The sequence below is a fragment of the Culex quinquefasciatus genome, chromosome 2 (genome assembly GCF_015732765.1).
Source record: "Culex quinquefasciatus strain JHB chromosome 2, VPISU_Cqui_1.0_pri_paternal, whole genome shotgun sequence".
Lineage (NCBI taxonomy): Eukaryota > Metazoa > Arthropoda > Insecta > Diptera > Culicidae > Culex > Culex quinquefasciatus.
This window is the reverse complement of record NC_051862.1, coordinates 87,669,821-87,688,636: the sequence shown is the minus strand read 5'-3', so window position 1 is coordinate 87,688,636 and position 18,816 is coordinate 87,669,821. Positions and strand designations below refer to the sequence as shown.

The 18,816-nt window shown below is 43.6% G+C and overlaps 1 protein-coding gene across 1 annotated transcript; it reads left to right on the top strand.

Moving 5' to 3' along the window:
- Window positions 1-1,281: 1,281 nt before the first annotated feature.
- On the top strand, window positions 1,282-18,775 carry LOC6043655 (zinc finger protein jing homolog). Its single transcript, XM_038250474.1, is given in 8 exon segments — window positions 1,282-1,449; window positions 11,581-11,586; window positions 11,646-12,483; window positions 12,553-13,859; window positions 13,861-15,462; window positions 15,528-15,669; window positions 16,582-16,762; window positions 17,519-18,775. Coding segments are annotated over 8 exon segments (4,695 nt in total). The 3' UTR covers window positions 17,970-18,775.
- Window positions 18,776-18,816: the final 41 nt, after the last annotated feature.

The window sequence follows — 18,816 nt, the reverse complement described above, 5'->3', positions numbered from 1 at the left end:
ACAAAAAAAGAACTAATAAAGAACAATTTATAACAACAAAAGTAAATTTTTGTCGTAGAATCTTCTAAAAAAGGATTTTTTTTTAAATTTACAAAGATCTCAAAAATGCTGAATGGCGAATGTCTTTTTAAGAAAAGGGAAAAATCGAAATATTTTCAAAAATCAATCGTTTTTTCATCAAATAAAAAGGAAGATAATGTTTCCAATCACAAACAATGCCAAAAAAATAAAAGTAAAACAGTATTATTAATATTTATTCTTTTTCTTTTCTTTGCAGGTAATTTTTGGAATACTCAAACAAAAAAAAAGGTTCAAAAACGTAAGCTAAAATCGCCAAATGAAGCTGGTATAAATCTTACTTAAATTTTACATAAAAATTAAGCAATCATAGCTTCCGACAAATTAAAACTCAATCCCAGTAGCCCTTCTAAACTGCACACAACCCCAGCCCCAAATCTCTCTAATCCAAAACACACTCACACGCGCACAGCCTACTGCAAACACTCAAATCTAACCCTCGTGGCTTGCCTCGCTTTCGTCACGTTCCAGCGATGATAAAATATCAACGCCAAATGACCCCCTTTTTCCTTCCCCACTGACTCCCCCTTTACAAGCTCCAGCAAGCCATGCTTTAAAAAGAAGAAGAAGAGAAGTCAGCTTTAAGCTGCCTCCCCTCTCTCTTTCTCTCTTTCACTCCCCACACTTCTTCTTGGGACGACAATTGGCGGAAAACGAGTAAAAAGCGCCTTGGTCGAGAACATAAATAAGCACGTTCAGTCAGGTTTTTGGGGGGGTCAGGAAAAGAAATAAAGGGGAGCGGGAAGGAAAGTTAGCGAGTGAGAGAGGGGAAAGCCAGGAAGGAAGTGAGGAAGAGAGTGTGTCTTCTTCCGCTCACTTTTCGTCGCGCCCCTCGCTCTCACACGTTTCTCTCGAAAAGGGCTTTATTTATCATCACGATTGTTTTAGAACGTGGGGAAGCGTTCGCAAGATGATATTTCATGCTTTTGGGTAAACAATCGTTTTTGAATGGAAATTTTCGCTGCGAAATTTGCAAGTTCAATGAATCAAATTCAGCGAATTGGTTAAGAAAACGGGGTGGAAAGGAATTTCTCACGAGCACTTCTGAGAGCCAACATTGAACAAGAACGCGAGAGTTGTTCCTACAATCATAAACACACCAATACAAAGGCGCACGTGAATGCAAATCATATGGCGCGAGCGACACAGGTAACTCACCCACTCACCGCCGATCGAAGCATGCGTCGGAATTCGGCGAGCGAGATGGCTACAGTTTCGCGACCGAAGGTGGCCGCGGCCTACTTCGCGAACCGGTCGGAAATCGTCGCCGACTGCGATGCGAAATTCCTTCCCGAGAGCCGCCGATCAGAGCCGAGCGCGACCGATCGCGCAAGCTTCGAGGAAGCTCGGAAAGATTCGGCTTTCGGAAGCGTTCGGGCGGCTCTCGATTTAGAGCTATCAAAGTGCAACTTTGCATGATTGCATTTTGAGTAATTTTATAATTTTAATCATTCAAGAACTCGAAACGAGTCCAATTTTAATCAAAATTCAAATTTGATGATGATGATTTTTCGCGAGAAGCTCAAAATTTGCGATAATTCTCAACACACACAGGAAAAAGAGAGGCAATCAATCAAAAGCAAAAAAAAAGGGCAGAAGGGGAGCAGCAGCACGAGCGGTCATTGTACCTAAACAGCCAAGGTCACGAAGAGCTCGGCTCGCGGCTCCCTCTCTTCCCCCCATCAAAGTTGGCCAGTCAGTCAGGTTGGTTGGCGGAGGAATTATAACTCTCTTTACCTGTTTTCCCATATTCTTTTCTTTCCCTTCCCATCATTCGCCACTCTGCTCTCGTTCGCTTACACTTCCAGCTTGTATTTTTTTCACTTTTATTCGCCTTCTTTCAGCGAAAATTCTTTTAGCTTTGGGGCAAACTTTACGATCGCTCAACCTAATGTGTGTTTTTGGGGCTCTCTTTTGTTCGTATCTCTCCCTCTCTCTCTCTTTCCTCATTTTTTATTCGCCGAGTTGTAATCTTGAATTTCTGCGCGTTTTTTTTTGTTGCTTCTTTCTTCATTCTTCCCCCCAGAATTGGGAATGGCTGGTCGATTGGACTCTCTCGCAAGGTTTTAGGATCGAGGGAATGGGATAAATAATAATGGTTAGAACAAGTTGTAGAAAAATGTGTGTGAGCGTTTGCGTGACTGAATGGATGTGTTTAAAAGTCCCGTTAGTCCGTGCATAATTGTGCGTCGTTTCTCGATGTTATCAAATTTCACGTTTTGAAGGTGAAGTGATTGGTTGGTTGTGATTTTTGGAGACTACTTGTGAATCATAGCAAATCGATAATTGAACTTAATTATTCGCTTTTACCTTCATTTGAAAGCTTTTCTTGCGATCTTTCGAATGCTGTATCGAACATCTGTAAATTTTAACTTTTATATGAAGTTTTTGAAGAATTACTTTGACCCTTGAAATCCACAAATTCGGAACACTTTTTTCTTACGAATGTAAAAAAACTTTGGATCTCTCCAGGAGTACATATTTATTACCAAATAATGACTTCACACACTGAAACCAATGAAACTCAAGCTTAGTGATGTATTATACATGGTTTGATAACTTTTTTTGTGAAAATATCAGTTGAATTCAGGTGTTCCACAATTGTGGGAGGCACAATAACATCCCACAATTATGAAACAGGCCATTTGGAGGGAGTGTTTTGCTGCTCTGGACAAAATAGTCTTGGAATGAAGTTTGTTGTTCAAAAGTATGACTTTTACTAGTGAAATAGCTAGATAATGTCCAAATGAAGGTTCTAAAAATAGTAGAGTCGACAGAAAAGCTACTTTTGGCATGCTATTGACAAATTATCATAAAAGTGTTCCAAATTTGTGGGTGTTCCGAATATGTGGGATGACTGTACTTGGTTTAGAAGATTCTCTGAAGTATTCAGTTCTAATGTAATTAGTTGATCACGCCATTCAGAAGTCGTCTATTTAAAAAATATCTGAAATATGAGTTTGATAAAAATTAAATTTCTTTCTAATATAATTTTTTTAGCATTATAGTCCAGACTCGATTATCTGAAGGCCTCGGAAAAATTTCACTTCGGATAATCGAATCAAGAAAAAAAATTCGCTGTCTTATTTTTGATTGTCGAGCTTAAGTATGACCCCTAAACTACGCTAAAGTGATTAACATTTTTTAATCCAAGATGGTGGCCAATATGGCGGTGACGAAATATTGGAAAAATGCATTTTATTATTTAATAAGCAATCAACTATTCAAGTTTGACTAAAATGGGGTCGCAGAACTCAAATTTTAACAAGAAAAAGAAAAAAACAAAATAAAATATTATTTATATCGTGATTCGATTATCCGAAGTCCATACAAACCTTCGGATAATCGAAACTTCAGATAATCGAGGCTTCGGATAATCGAGTCTGGACTGTACTACACACTTTTTTACTGCAATTCGGTGATGAAGTTCATTGTTGTTCATAGTACTACCGATTTTTTGGGAGCTTTTTGTATTTTTTTTACAGATGATTAACTGATCTTAGCTTAAGACCGGCCCGTGGCTTAATGGCTACGGCTCCCGCCTCATAAGCGGAAGGTTCCGGGTTCGATTCCCGACCGGTCTCCTTGAAATTATTCGACTATAATTGAACTTTGAATATGAACAAAAAACGCATGGAATCAGGTGGGATTCGAACTCACACCTTTGGATTGGTAGTCAGATGCTCTAGCCACTCGGCCACCGAGGGGTTGACACCCCTTGAGTGAATTAATCCGTAGTGGTGAAATAATGTCACAAGGTCATTTACTATATAATACAACAATCCCTTCCCCAACAATTCCCCTACACACACTACACACCATATTCTATAAATAACTCGAAGTGGTTGGTACGGTATGTCCTCACTTCTTCTTCTTCCCCTGATGATTCCATGGAATGTGGGTTCCGTTCATAGAATCTGTCTCTTGCGGTTAATGCAACGCAGTAGGCCGGGCCGCTTTAGTGAGTGTAATACATTTCGGGGGGTTCTCGAAAGTACTGCAATCATTAATAATGACAAGAAAGAACTTGAGGCGTAATCTAACCATAAGTTCTTCCCGGATGTTTTCTTCGGACTGGCTGCGCTTGTGTTCGATTAGATTAGATTAGATTAGATGATTAACTGATCTTAGCTTAATCGATTCTTAATCTAACGAATTAAAAATATGTACACATTAAGATTTTCCAGAAATAAACACAGTACAGACACAATTATTCGAACTTTAATTATCCAATGGTTTTTATGGGACTGCAGATAATTGAGTCAAGAACACTAGCGTGCACAGGGTGGGGCAACATGGGGCGATTGCCCCGCCAACCTCAGAAATTTGTTCTTAAATTGTTCAGGGGGTGTCCATAAACGACGAAATTTTCAAAACGCTCATATTGTTGCCCGACCTCCCTCGAGGAAAAAATAAACATTTTTTTGACTTTCTTTTTCTTAACTTTATCATCCAATTCGTGTTTAGCGACCCCATTTTGTTTCAAATAGGAAGGTGGTTGTCTATTAAATTACCAAATGCATTTTCTTAATATTTCATCACCGCCAAACCGCCGTCATATTATTTCTTAACTGCGACGAGCTAAAATGAAAATGTGGAGAAAATAGCGCATTTTGACGGAAAAATTGCAAATATGATTGAATAATTTTTTAAGGTTTCTCAGCTCGTGTAGAGGGATGCCATTTTCCTCAAAGGCCGTGTCTGTATAAGCTTGACAAAAAGTCTGTAGGTAGTCTGTTTTTTTTTACTCATCACTTATTTTAATTAGGACCTCTTAGGTGCTGTGAACGTAAGAAGAAATCCATAAACATGTGGACACTTTAGGGGGGTTGGAATCACTATAAATGAGAGGAAGGCACCAAGTAACGTTTTACACATTATTTAGGTAAAACTGCAAAAAAGAGATATTCTAAGAAAGAAATTTCCAACCTTCCATAAAACCGTTTTTTTACTTTGTGGATATATTTTTTAAACATGACTTTTTGGATGAAATAGTTAAAAAAATCTAACTCAACTAAAAAGTTGATATTAGCTAAAAAATTCACTTAAACTAATATTTGAGTAATAATAAAAAACTAACAAATCAATCGATCGTTAAATTTGAAACAGTGGAATTGGAAAATTGGTTGAAAATTTGATGAATGAATATCACCTCTCTTTAAACCTTCATTTATCAAATAAGTATCATGAATGTTTTGTGCCAAAAACTGTGTAATTTTACGTGAGAAAACATTGACTTAAAAAAAATTGATAATATTACACCTCCAAGAATTCATCCTTTCAAAATTCAACTTTTATTAACTGTGCAGCCTCTCTGTCAATCCCAAGAAATTGGACCCTCTCAGTCATTATTATCGCCCAAAAAAAGGAAAACTCGGATTTCTCTACTTAAATTAACTTACAGAAGAATATTCTTGACAACACAGTAGAAATAAGGTTGCAAAATTTTACAACATTACCATTTTTCGATGTTATTTTACTTGATTTTATGTGGAGTTAGAAAAATTACACATAAACAGATTTAAAATTACACGTTTTTGGAATGCGAATGGGATGTTCGCATCGGCAGCCAAAACTAAACACTATTTTATGAAAATCAAGCTTTGGACGATGAAATCTCGACTTTGCCAAAAATTTGATAAAAGCCGTTTTTTAAATGATTCAAAGCTTGTGAATATGTTTTATTGGAATGACGATATTGAAAATAACAAATATTTCCTTCCTTGTGATTTTTGTAACATTTTCAAATGAACTGAAAAAAACACAAAATAGTTACTACTTAAATTTAGTAGCAGGGGGTTTCTCAAATTAAAATGTGACATTTGTGCTTGACGCCTAATCGGTGCCGTATGCAAATGCTCCAAAATGACTTGGCATAATTCTTCCCAATCCCACGATCACGATCTCATTTCTATTCTATTTTAGTTCAAAGTTGTCACAGTTTTAGCACGTCTCGCCGAGTTCTGTCTCTAATCACTTTGTGTCCAGTCCAAAGCACGCGGTCTCCACCAGCAGGAGCAACAACCGAATGTACCTATTTCCAGACTCAGACTCAGACACATTACAAGAACCTCAGAATTCTGCCCCCCGATTGCATGCCAGTCAGTTTAGCTTATATAATCTAACCAGCTGGGATTATCTGTTTTGTTTTGACCATGCGGCATTTTTTTTTTTTTTTGGTTCTAATCGACAACTTTTCTATTGCGGACCGAGCGTCTCACGTGGCCGGGTGGCGTCGCGACGCCTTGACTTGCCACATGGTCGCTGCTCTAGTGACTATATACAGCGGCTGGAAGTGACACGCGTTCGCGAGGACACCCAAACAAAACATTTCCCAGTCAGTAACACTGCTGCTGCTGCTCAGCAGCCAAAGGCCAGACGGGTTTATTGATTTTGTTTTTTTCAACTCGCTTTGTTTTCCAGAAATGGGTGAAAATAAGCAAAAGTATAACTCGTGGATTGAGCGCGTAGTAAAGATATTGTTTGGCTCGATGCGATATTGAGAAAATAAATAAAAAAAAAAATTTCTCTAAAGAACTCAACATCACGAAATGTGGTTCAAGAAACGCAAAAGGAATTTTGCGTTATGGAATTTCACGCGATTCATAGGCAAATGAAGAACCAATAAAACCGCGTGTATGAATCGAATGAAAATCAGAACTTAAAAAATAGAGAAGGATAGAACAGATTGTAAAAATGCAAATTGGGACAGCCAAGTTTTTTTTTATTTTGCGAATTCTTCTTTGATGTGAAAGAATTTCGCATATTTTGGAACTAGCGAAATATTGGCAGAAGATCGAGATCAAGTTCAGCCCAAGATGCCATCCCACGCTTGTCAAAATAAATTTACTATACGGTCATTTCATTAGCCCAGCATAGGAACAATCGTAATGAATTTCATGCCAAATACTTTAACTCTCTAGAGTTTAAGGGGTCATTTTGAGCAACTTTTATCCTAGGAAAAACTTTTCTTGTTTAATGTTTTTCTTGTTTCATTTTTAAGTATTTTAATTTGCAATTATCATGTTTAGTTTAGGGTTGTTTCTGATAGTTTTTGCTTATTTTAACACCTTAATTCATTACTTTTGCCTTTTTAATTTTTTCGCTTGTTTTTCACATTTTCAACTATAGAATGATACCGCTATCATTTAAACTGTAAAAATACGTAGATAGATAGCCTGAGACATTGCAAAAATTACTGCATACTTATTTATGCATAAAATATTGAAAAAGTTAGTAAAAAATTACAACCAAAGTTGATCTCTGAAAAACAAATTTAAAAACATTGTCAAAGTCCCATAAAACAAGTAAAAATTCTATCCTTGATATTTTCTAAAATTTTCAAAGTTCTTTTTTCTAATGCTTTTTAAAGATCCAGGATTGGTTGAAAACATGATTTTTGTCGAATTTTTAGATTGAAGACCCTCCAAGAGATAAAGTTAGGTTGAGGGGGTTAAATCTGCAAACCCTACACAGCAAAAAATCAGATGGTAAAATCGCATGCAAAAGCATGCACATCACCTTCGTCAAAATAAACACATAATATGACACACTGCATGTACAATTTTTGCAAACACAAAAAAAAAAAGTTGCAACCGACGGGATTCAAACCTGGCGCCTTAGCCCACTCGGCCATCAGACCGATGAAAATCTGTAAGGATAAACGCATATATGAGCTTGACATTTCGGTCAAGTAGCTTTCCCATACTAATGGGCTACATATTTCAGGGTGTAATATTACATAGAATTTCATAAAATATTGCAACATTTATTTTACACCCAGGCCTTTTACACGCAGCTGGATAACTACTTTTTTAGCTGTGTACTCAAAACTATTTATTACACAATTACAGTTAAATCACTGCCAAATTTTCGTATAACTATTTAAAAGTTAACAAAAGTTTAAGGCCTATTTTCGTTCCTCGATTAGGAAGAAAGAACGCAAATAGCTTAACATTCCGGACGAGTAGGTTTTCTGGCTACATGTTTATGCGTGTAGTATTACATAAAACATTTGATCCTAGACGGTCCCGGTGGCATTTTTCGAGACGAGATTTGTCTGATCACGCCTTCCGTCGGACGGGAAGTAAATGTCGTTTCCCTGGGTCCTGCCTCGGTGGAGTCCGCTGCACAGTGGGAAAAATCGAGGCAAAAAACGGACTTAATTGATGCCAGTCAATTAGAACTTTCAACCAAGACATTTCTTATGTGAAAAATTCCGAGAAATCGATTGTTGGCGGTGAGAATCCGCGGAAATTCGCGCAAGGCCCGTTTAAGGCCGATTTATTCTATTTGTTTACTGTTTTTATTAGCTTCAAATATGTTGCTGAAATGCTCAAAGCGTTGACTCAAATTTTTCTTCTCTCTTCTCTACTCCATCAAAATAATACAAAAGTACATTTTGATGGTTCTCACTACACAGCAAATAATCCGATGGTAAAATCGCATGCAAAAGCATGCACATCACCTTCGTCAAAATAAACACTTAATATTACACACTGCATGTACAATTTTTGCAAACACAAAAAAAAAGTTGCAACCGACGGGATTCAAACCCAGCACCAACAGTAAGGGCTGGCGCTTTAGCCCACTCGGCCATCAGACCGATGAAAAGCTGTAAGGATAAATGCATATATGAGCTCGACATTTCGGTCATGTAGGTTTCCCATACTGATGGGCTACATATTTCAGGGTGTAAAATCACATAAAATTACATAAAATAATGCAATATTTATTTTACACCCAGGCCTTTTACACGCAGCTGGATTACTACTTTTTTAGCTGTGTATCGTCAATCGATTCCTCTGAATTTTTTTTCACTTAAGAAAAAGTTATGTCAAAATATTGAACATTTCAGCAAAATATTTAAAACTAATAAAAACAGCAAAAACTAGGGTAAGTCGGCCTTAAACGGGTCTTGCGCAAATTTCCGCGGATTCTCACTATCAGTTATCAGTCTATCACCAATCGATTCCTCGGAATTTTTCACATAAGAAAAGTCTTCGTTGAAAGTTCTAATTGACTGGCATCAATTAAGTCCGTTTTTTGCCTCGATTTTTCCCACTGTGCGCTGGTAGTCAGTTGGACTAACAATCCAAAGGTCGTCAGTTCGAATCCCTGGGTGGATGGAAGCTTAGGTGTAAAAGGAGGTTTACAATTGCCTCAACAATCAAGCTTTCGGACACCTAGTTTCGAGTAGGAATCTCGCAATCGAGAACGCCAAGGCAATTCTGTAGAGCGAATAATTTGATTTGATCATAAAATAATGCAAAATTTATTTAACACGCAAGCTTATTACATGCTGAATCACTACATGTTTATTGCTGTAAAGTTAAAATTCATCATAATAACTTATTATAATTTTGTATGAGAAATTTTTAAATTTTGATTAAAAAGTGGTTTAGTTTAATTCTTTTTACGTTTTTTTTTTTCAACAAAATTGTGAGCAAAATTTCCCGATTTCATGAAATTTTATTGTTTAGACCTTCGAATTGGGTCCTAAAATGAAGCTTAGATTGCTGATATTATTGTTTACAGCGGTAAAGCTTATTTTTCTGAGTCAAATGACCCTTTGTACGACCACAAAGAGTTTAAAATGGATTTTTAAATCAATTTTGAAAAATTAACCTCGCGGTACTTCTTGACAGAAAAGCTCCTACTTGACAGCTCGTTCTAAGGGGACCATAGTTGATCCATCGAAAAAATGTTGTCTTGTCAAAAAAAAATTAAAATTAAAATGAAAAAAAGTGATCAGAAATTGTTTTTAATCGTGTTTTTTATCGTTGTACATAAAAATTGACATAGGGCTTTAGTACCCAATTGTCTGATACTATAACCAAAGAAGGCATTTTGAATTATTTTGGCAGCATTCCATACAAACAAAAATACAATTTTCGAAAATCTGTGCCTCTAAAAGGGTTTTCTGGTCGATTTGGTAACTGCGGAAATGTTATCGATAGGGGAAATATACCCTTTCTAATCAAACACCTATCTTCGTCATATGGAGAGTTTGATGCTCGATTTAAGCTCCAAAAATACTATTTAGGCTATAAACTTACCAGCAACAGCACCGCCTCGAGTGAGCACGCAAATTTACTGGCCAAAAAGATCAATGTTAATGCTCTTTTGATCATAATTTCTATTTTGCGAGACCATTTCTCATCATTTTGGTGGCACACACATCCACACGCAAGGTCAGATGTTAACTGCTTAACGAAAGTCGCCATCAATACCTTTTCACTTGCGCTTACGATTTCAAAGCGCTTAAGATATAAAATTGCTTCCAACTTCCGGCAACATGTTCTTTTGACCATTACTTAGTCACTCACTTGAAAAATAATCCCGAAAAATGTGAATAATTAGCAAGCACCACCAAAAAAACAAACGCGCTAAGTCTTCTGACGTTTGAATTTTGAATACCCATTCCAATCGAAGGCTGAAGAAAACCGAGCGAGGAGCGAAGGCAAATAACCACCATTATCGAGCTGTCAATATCTTGGCAACTATTTGTCCGATTTTCTTTCAATGTAGAAAAAAGAAATCTCTATGAAATGTTACAATTTTTTTAACGAAGATATTTTTATAATTTAAAAATAAAGCATAATTTTCTTTTAACGAAAGTTAAATTCATTATTATTTTCCCATAGACGCCCAATTGCTAATCATCATCTTGACAAATTCACTTAGTCTCAATAACCATCAAGTCACACTAATTTCATCATTACTCTTTTCAACCTCATTACCCCCCTCCTCGCGCCAAAATTATTTAAAAGTCCGCGCAAATATTTATCGGTTTCACTTGTTTGCGCTCTCGTCCACACCTTTTCATTCTTGCCGGTCATCCTCCGTTGAGTTGGACACCTCTCAACAATCGGTCGTTTGTCTATTTCTAACCTCTCACTTGACACTCTCCTTCCCATCCACGAATTCGCACTCTCAAGAGTCCATTGATCCTAAGACCTACTAAAACGGTTCGAGATGACCGTCAAAGAATTAGGTGCGTGACTTGTCCGTCCCGAAAACCGTTGGATTACCAGACTCGGGTCTAACTCTCCGTCGTCGAAGACGACGATTCTCGGAACCGGTTTTAAAACGATACTTGTTCTTTCTAGCTGCGGTTCGCTGGATGCTGGAGAGGAGTTGGTTGGTCGTGTTAGTTCGTTTCTTTCTTCAACCTTTCGCGAGGTTACCTGCTGGACGAAGCTGAGTTCTTTGTTGTTGATGTTGATCAGTTTGTGTTTTGCTGCTCGTTTCACGTATCTCCTTCTTCGCATGCTTCCTCTGCTGGAACATGTGGTTGAGAGAGAGAGCGAGGAGATAAAGTGTAATATTCCCAGAAGTGGGTTATTGCGTCTTGGGCTTTCCTTCTCGATAATGGTGGCAGACTGATGGTTCAGGAAAGGCTGCGTACCATCCTTGATGAGAGATTAGTTTTAGCTTGTAATAGTAATTTTTCAAGTGATCTACTTCTAACCTAACCTCATTTTATCTTCTCTCTTACAGAACGCCGTACGCAGCCAGTTTTGGCGAGTCAACAACAATGGTGACAAGGCGCTTCAATACTTTAGGTTAGGAGCGCATCGCTCCACAAGCGGCAGTGCCGCAACCTACTAAACACACGCAAACAAAAACTCAGCGTACGCAACCCTTTCCGTGCCGACAGCTGTCTCAAGACGCAGCCATCTTCCATGAGCACCAAAATGGCCCCGCACACGCAGGGCGGCAACCTGACGATCAAACAGCAATACCAGCCCCACCAGTGGCCGTGGAACACGAGCAACAACACGAACGCAGCCACCGGCACCACTTCCGGGGCCGCCACCAACAGCAATAACAGCCCAAACAGTAACAACAACACCGCCATTAGCAATAACAGCAATAGCAACAACAACAATCCACCTTCAGCAGGAACCAATACTCTCACACTGACTACTCAGCAACAACAACAACAAAACACTGCCTTGACTGCGGCCGCCGCAGCCGCTTCCATCTCGGTGACGCCCATCAACAAACTCAAGCGGTTACAGCCGACGCAGCCCGTTTCCACCTCAGCACTGGCTGCGTCCGAACCCAGAAGCAATAACGCCGTTGCCAACGGTGCCAAACGGATACGGTCGACGAGCGTGGAGACCGGAACGGGAAGCAAGTCCGTTGGGACAAACACTGGCGCCGCAGCCAGTGCGTACGGGGGGCCACCCGGTCTGGTTGCGGTCGGTTCGGGCCTGAGCGCGACTGCCGCAGCCGCCACCACGAAAAAGCTCACCCAAATGGCGATCGTCGCCGCCAGCAACAACATCAATCAGCAGCAGCAACAGCAGCAGATCTCAGCGGGGAAGAACCACGCCCACCACCACCAAACCAAGCAAAACTTCACTGCCAACGGCGACGCGGCAAACAAGATAACAGGTTACTTCAAGTCCCAAATGAAAACCACCAACACATTTAATAATCTAAAGAAAAATATTAAAACTATAGCGGGACGTGCTGCGACGCTCAAGACGACGACCTCTTCGATGACGTCGACGGGGGGCGAGGCGGAAGCGGAAATTACGACGACCACGACGACGGAGTTGATGACGACGACGGCGACGGTGCTGCAGCAGAAGAGCATCATCAAGACGGCCACGGTTGCCACGAGTGCGGGTTCACTCAAGAGCACCAACGCCAGCTTCGAGAAGTACCTCAATCTGCTGCATCAACAGCAACAACAACAGCAACAACAGCAGCAGCAGCAACAACAACAACAGGCTGCGTCCGCAGCAACCCTGAAGAAGGTCGAACGAAAGACTGCCCGGATAGCGCCGACGGTGTCGCTTACGCGGAAGGTCGGCCAAACGACCCAGGGTGGAAGTCTCGGGGTGGGACAGCCCAAGAAACCTGTCACCATTGCGCCGCGGACGGCCGATCCAAAGCTGGCCATGAACCAAACCAAGCCGGAACTCGTCAAGTCCCAGCAGCAGCAGCCGACGGTTCTGCTGACGGCGATCCGGATCCCGCAACAGCAGCAACAGCAAACCTCCCAAACCAACACCAACCAAAACCAGCAACAGCAAGCGCAGCAACAGTTCAAGCAAGCTGTTCAGCAGCAGCCGCAAATCAACAGTCCTCCCAGGACACCAACCAAGCTGGGTTCCACCATGTTCCAGTTTCACCCGCAATCCACAGCCGTCATGCCAAACCTCGTGCAAATACCGAACCTCGTGCCGACGTCCTCGACCAGCAAGCTGCCAGCCGTCGTGTCCACCGCGACCAGCAGTCCCACGACCAGCAATTTACTCATGAATAATGCTGCGGCCGCCCCGCACGGCCTAACCGCAGCCCGACTGAACAACGGGACGACGCAACTCTTCATGAACGGCGCCGTCATCAAGCTGCACCAACTCCAGCAGCAGCAGCAACAGCTGGCGACCTCCTCGGGTCAACCGGTCACCACGACGCAGCAAACGCTGGCCATGGAAGCGGCCGTCAACATGAGCCTCAACGGACTGCTCGCAAAGCAAGCCATCTCCAATCCCCCAGGCTCACACCGGCAAGGCTACGTACGCCCTGCAGACGCAGCCAGCTCAGCTGTTCCAGCAGGCAAGCGCCGCACAGACTGCGTTCGCTCCCCAGCAGCTGATCATGACCCCGGCCGGAGGCTTCCTGCTGAACGCAGCCAGTTTGCCAACCATGCTGAACGCAGCCAGTCTGCAGCAAGCACTGGCCCAGGCCAACATCCCCGCTCTCCATCCCCTGCAACCCAGTCAACCTCAACCGCCAACGCAGCAGTTACCAAATATCACTGCCATCCTGCAACAGCAGCAGCAGCAACAGCAACAAGCGCAGTCAAACTTTCACCAACTCCTGGCCAACATCCCGCAGGCACTGCTTCAGAACCTGCAGGCCACTGCCAAGCTCGGCCAGGGACCGCAGTTCGTTCCTATCTCGTCCCATCTGTTCTTGAACCAGTCGACGGCGCCGCCCACGTTCACCACTAGTCCCATCACGATCTCAACCTCGACGCTGCCGTCCGGATCGACCACGATGGCCCAGCCGCTGTCCCCGCCACCGCTCGTGGCAACCGTGCCGACCTACTCCACCACCAGCAAGCCCATCATGAACACGCTGAGCAGCCAGAAGATCATTATCGCGTCGTCTGGAACTGCGCCTCCAATTGCCAAGCCGCCACCTCCCATCAAACCCATCTCCAGCAGTGAACCTCCCAAACTGGTCCCCGTTCAGCTGAACAAACCCTCGATCTCGATCACCCCCGTGATGTCGACGAATCCCCCAAAACTGGTCCCACCAGTGTCCACAGTTCCCGTCCCCAAACTGGTCCTCTCCGCATCGGTAGCCGCCAAAGCCACCTCAAACAAACCAAACCTGCCGGTCCCGGCGTTGGCGCCCGCGTCACACCACCCTCAACCGATCCCCTCCCCCCGAATCATCGACAACAAGTCCCCGCCTGCCCTCAACCCACTCACCCTGGACTGCTGCGGCAGCAGCAACGACTCCGGCATCGTCGCCAACTCCAGCGACTCCGAGGACAAGTCGCTCGCCATCGATCTCTGCTCGCCCGGAACTCCGGACTCGGGAAGCCCCCAGAAAAAGGACGACGACTCCTCCCAGAAGGCCCCCTCTAGTCCTTCGCCACCACCAACTCCGGAAACGGAACCGGCTTCACCCTCAACAGAAGAGCAGCCACCTTCCCCACCAACTCCTCCTCCGGCGCCGGAACCAGAGCTCCCTCCACTGCTGCCACTTGTGTCGACCGTCGAGAAACCTCTACCTCCCAGCCAAACGTCCCCGAAGAGTCTGGTCCTGGAGCTGATCAAATCCAAGCTGGACGAGGAACCACCCCAGGAATCGATGTCCGCCTCCTCCGACCAGGACTCCACCAACCTCAACAGCCCGCTGGACGATCAGCAACCACCCTCATCATCCGGCTCGGCTCCCTCCGAATCTCAGCGCTCAACCACCCCGATCGAACTGCAATCACCGCCCAGCATCGAGACGGACTTCCTGAACGTTCCACCCATGCCGGATTGCGCCAAAAGCCCAATCCTCTCCCAGCCCAAGACGATCCGCTTCCCGGCGCTGAACGGCGCCCACCACAAGTTTGGCCGCAAGGGCTTCCGCCGACTGTCGGACGGTCGCCTCTTTGGCGTGTGCTACTGGAGCGAGTGCAACGCCCAGTTCGACACCAGCTGGCACCTGCAGGACCACCTGCAGATCCAGCACGTCAACAGCCAGTCCGGCCCGTTCGTGTGCCTCTGGGACGGCTGCAAGGTGTACAACAAGGAGTCGTGCAGCCGCAAGTGGCTGGACCGGCACGTGCAGTCCCACGGCGGCACCAAGTCCCACAAGTGCATCGTTCCCGGCTGCGGCATGCGGTTCGGTTCGCAGGTAAGACCTTCTTCCGCAAGACACGGCAGAATCGATTCTAACCTCCCTCGTTTTAAACGTTCCAGCTGGCCCTGGAGAAGCACGTCAACAACCACTTTACCAACTCGGACAACGCCGCGTCGGGCAAGCGCTCGTCGGATCTGCCACTGCCTAAGGTTTTGAGGAAAACGGGCAAAAAGCTGCGCTTCAGGCGCCAACCCTGGTCCGGTGAGTACTGCTTTGATCTTAAGATGGTGAGAATGTGGGTTTCAACGGGTGATTGAAGGCGAACGGGGAGGTTGGCATACGTACAGAATGTGAACTTTTGAACTCCGACTCTGGCTTCTGACTCCAGCACTCTTTTCTAGTCTTGATACAGCCTAAATTTCTTCAAAACTGGGTCGTCTTAGAATATACTTACCTTAAATTTATTTTTAATGCAGCGGACCCAAACACAAAACACGTTTTTACTACTCTGACAGTTTATTTTTAAAGCCAGCTGTCAATCTAACAAACAAAATGCAGGGATGTCCTACACACTGATAATGTTTTACACAATAATTTTTAACTTGAATTATACATTGTTTACATTTTCGAGGCAACACTTTCAGAAACGTCACTTACCAGTGTTGCCTTTTCAATGTTTTTATTTTGTTAGAAACTTGGGTTACTTTGATCTCAATCCCATTCCACTTGAAACCCACTCAAATCATAGAATAAAACCCAAGGAAGCCCCTGTTTCAGTACGTATGAAGACCCTTTTGACCTCCTGCAAATGCCCCAAAACCCAACTTCTCAATTTCCAACCCCAAATAGTCGCGTCCCGCACTAACGTTTTAGATATATAATCACCACTCCACGAAGAAAACCGTGAATATTCCAAGTGGAACCCAATCCGCGAATCGACGGGGACGGGCCACGCCTACCCAAGGGGTCGGACACCCAGCGCGCACCACCTTTCAAGCGGCCTAACATCTTTTCGGTACCCATCGCAAACCAAAAAAGGGACTGAGCACACGAAAAATGTCAACCTCCGCGGCGCAGATGTGGTGTGTCCTACCCCGGTGGCCCCAGACCGGACCCGTCCCCTGCTTTCCTGGTGGCTCTGACCGGGGGTTTTTGTTTTGTTGAATGTTTTAGCTCGTCGGTTCGACTTTTTCGACATCGGCGTGATGGAGGGTCTGCAGCACCGGCTGATCCTGGCGGGCAGCGTGGCCAGCGCACGCTACGGCACGGTTAGCTTCCAGGGCCAGGCGGCGGGACGGCGCGTAACGGGCGACGGAACGGTGGAGGTGTTTGTCAAGTGGCACCCGCGGGATGTGTAAGTATTGTTTTTTTTTGGTGTTGGGTTTTTATTGATCTGCGACTGTTAATCTAGAACTAACCTACAAACTACGGAACCGGTTCCGGTGGAGGGACACTTTTAGAAGTTGTAAGAAATCATATCATGTTGCATATCAAATTTCATGAAATTTAGAATTTAATGCATCTAAAGTCATGTGGATATTCGGCAGCCACTCTGGAACCGGTTCCGGGTATTCCGGAGAGAGGACACTTCCGAAATATGCTAATAACTTTATTATGTTGCATATCAAACTTCGTGAAATTGAAAATTGAGTCTATCTAAAGTCACGTGGTTATTCGGTGGTCCTCCGGGACCGGTTCCGGGTGTTTCGCAAAGAGGACACTTTCGAAATGTGTAAGAAACAATATCATGCTGCATATCAAACCTCTTAAAATTGAAAGTTGAGTGCATCTAAAGTCATGTGCACATTCTATGTCCACTCTGGAACCGGTTCCGGTTGTTCCGGAGGGAGGACACTTCCGGAATATTCAAAAATTCTGTCAAGTTGCATATCAAACTTCGTGAAATTGAAAATTGTGACTACCTAATGTAAAGTGAACATTCTGTGGCCACTCTGGAACCAATTCCGGGTGTTCCGGATAATCATACTGCATCTCAAACTTCTTGAAATTACATTTTCAGCACAATTACAAAAGTATATTAAGTTGGTTGATAGTCTCAGAGTTTAAATATGTGAAATAGTTTGTACTAAAATTCGTTTCATCCCTCCAGCATCTCCGACGACTGGATCCCCGAAGCCGAGGTCTCCCTCACCAAGGATGTCTCGATCGCCGAGCTAAACCCGGACCAGCGCTTCGAGCTGGAGAGCCAGCTCAGCACCAACCGGAAGGCCAACGCCGAGCTGCTATCCTGCATCAGCGAACTCAACGCGAAGCTTGCGGCGGTCGCCGCCCAGCAGGACTCGACACCCTGCAGCAGTGGCAGCAGCAGTGCCAGCTCGTCCAGCGGATGCTGCAGCGGCAGTAGCAGTTCGATCTCGACGCCGATTCCGTTCAACTCGCGGACGAGTCCGAAAAAGTTCCGGAAACCGCCAAAGGAACCGGCGTCGGCCACGCCAACCCTCTCTTCCGGACTGTCCTCGTCGGCGTCCTCGCTACTGTCCAGCGGATGTGGATCTTCCTCGAGCAGCAGTAGCAGCAGCGTTTCCTCGACGACGTCCTGACCCGTGCCAAAGACGCCGGCGGCTTCCGGTTCACGTCCGAAACTGCCGCTGGCCACGCGACTCTTGGCCGGATCGTTGGCCCAGAAGCGCACCCGGAAGGCGCTCAACTGCATCCGGCGCCGGAACGCCCGGCAGCAGCAGCAACAACAAGGTGGACTCTAAAGTATGAATTTTTGAACAAGTATTGTACAGCGCTCTTTGTGGATGTGTTTACTTCGTCGTCGTCGTCGCCGTAGCGCCATTTCAAGTTAATGATTTCGTCGTTGGACCTTCTTCCGTCTGTTTATTTTAAACAATTTTAAATATTTTAGTTTGTTTCCTGTAAGAGCGGCAAAGTGATTAGTGCTAGGAGTTTAGTTAGGTTTCGTGTCTAGAGAATTTTTCTGTGCGTGTCGCGCAATGCGCGAATATTTAAAACAAATCATTAATTTTACTTCATTAGTAAAGTGAAAGAGAATGTTAAATTAAGGACGAGCGCAGAGAAAGTGCAAATTTGCACTTATTTTAGAGTAATTTATTGTTTAAATTCAGACACACACAAATTTCGTAAATCAAGTGAGAGAGCCTCCAGGCAAAATTGTGAGAAGAAAGTAGCGCGAACAAACTTTTTCGTTGATCTCAATATTTAAAATTAAACAGCAAAATCGGTAAATTATAAATTTGTAGGGGTAAGAGACGAAGGGTATCGTGTTAGGGAAAAAAACGTCTTCAAACCAACTTTGGGCAAACGGTGTTGAACCGACTTGTCGGTTGGATTTCAGGGTTGCAGAACGAATGAATTTCTGTTTCTTTTAATATTCTTGACGTCAAGAAATGTTAGTAATTAAATGTTCATACGAGTAATAGT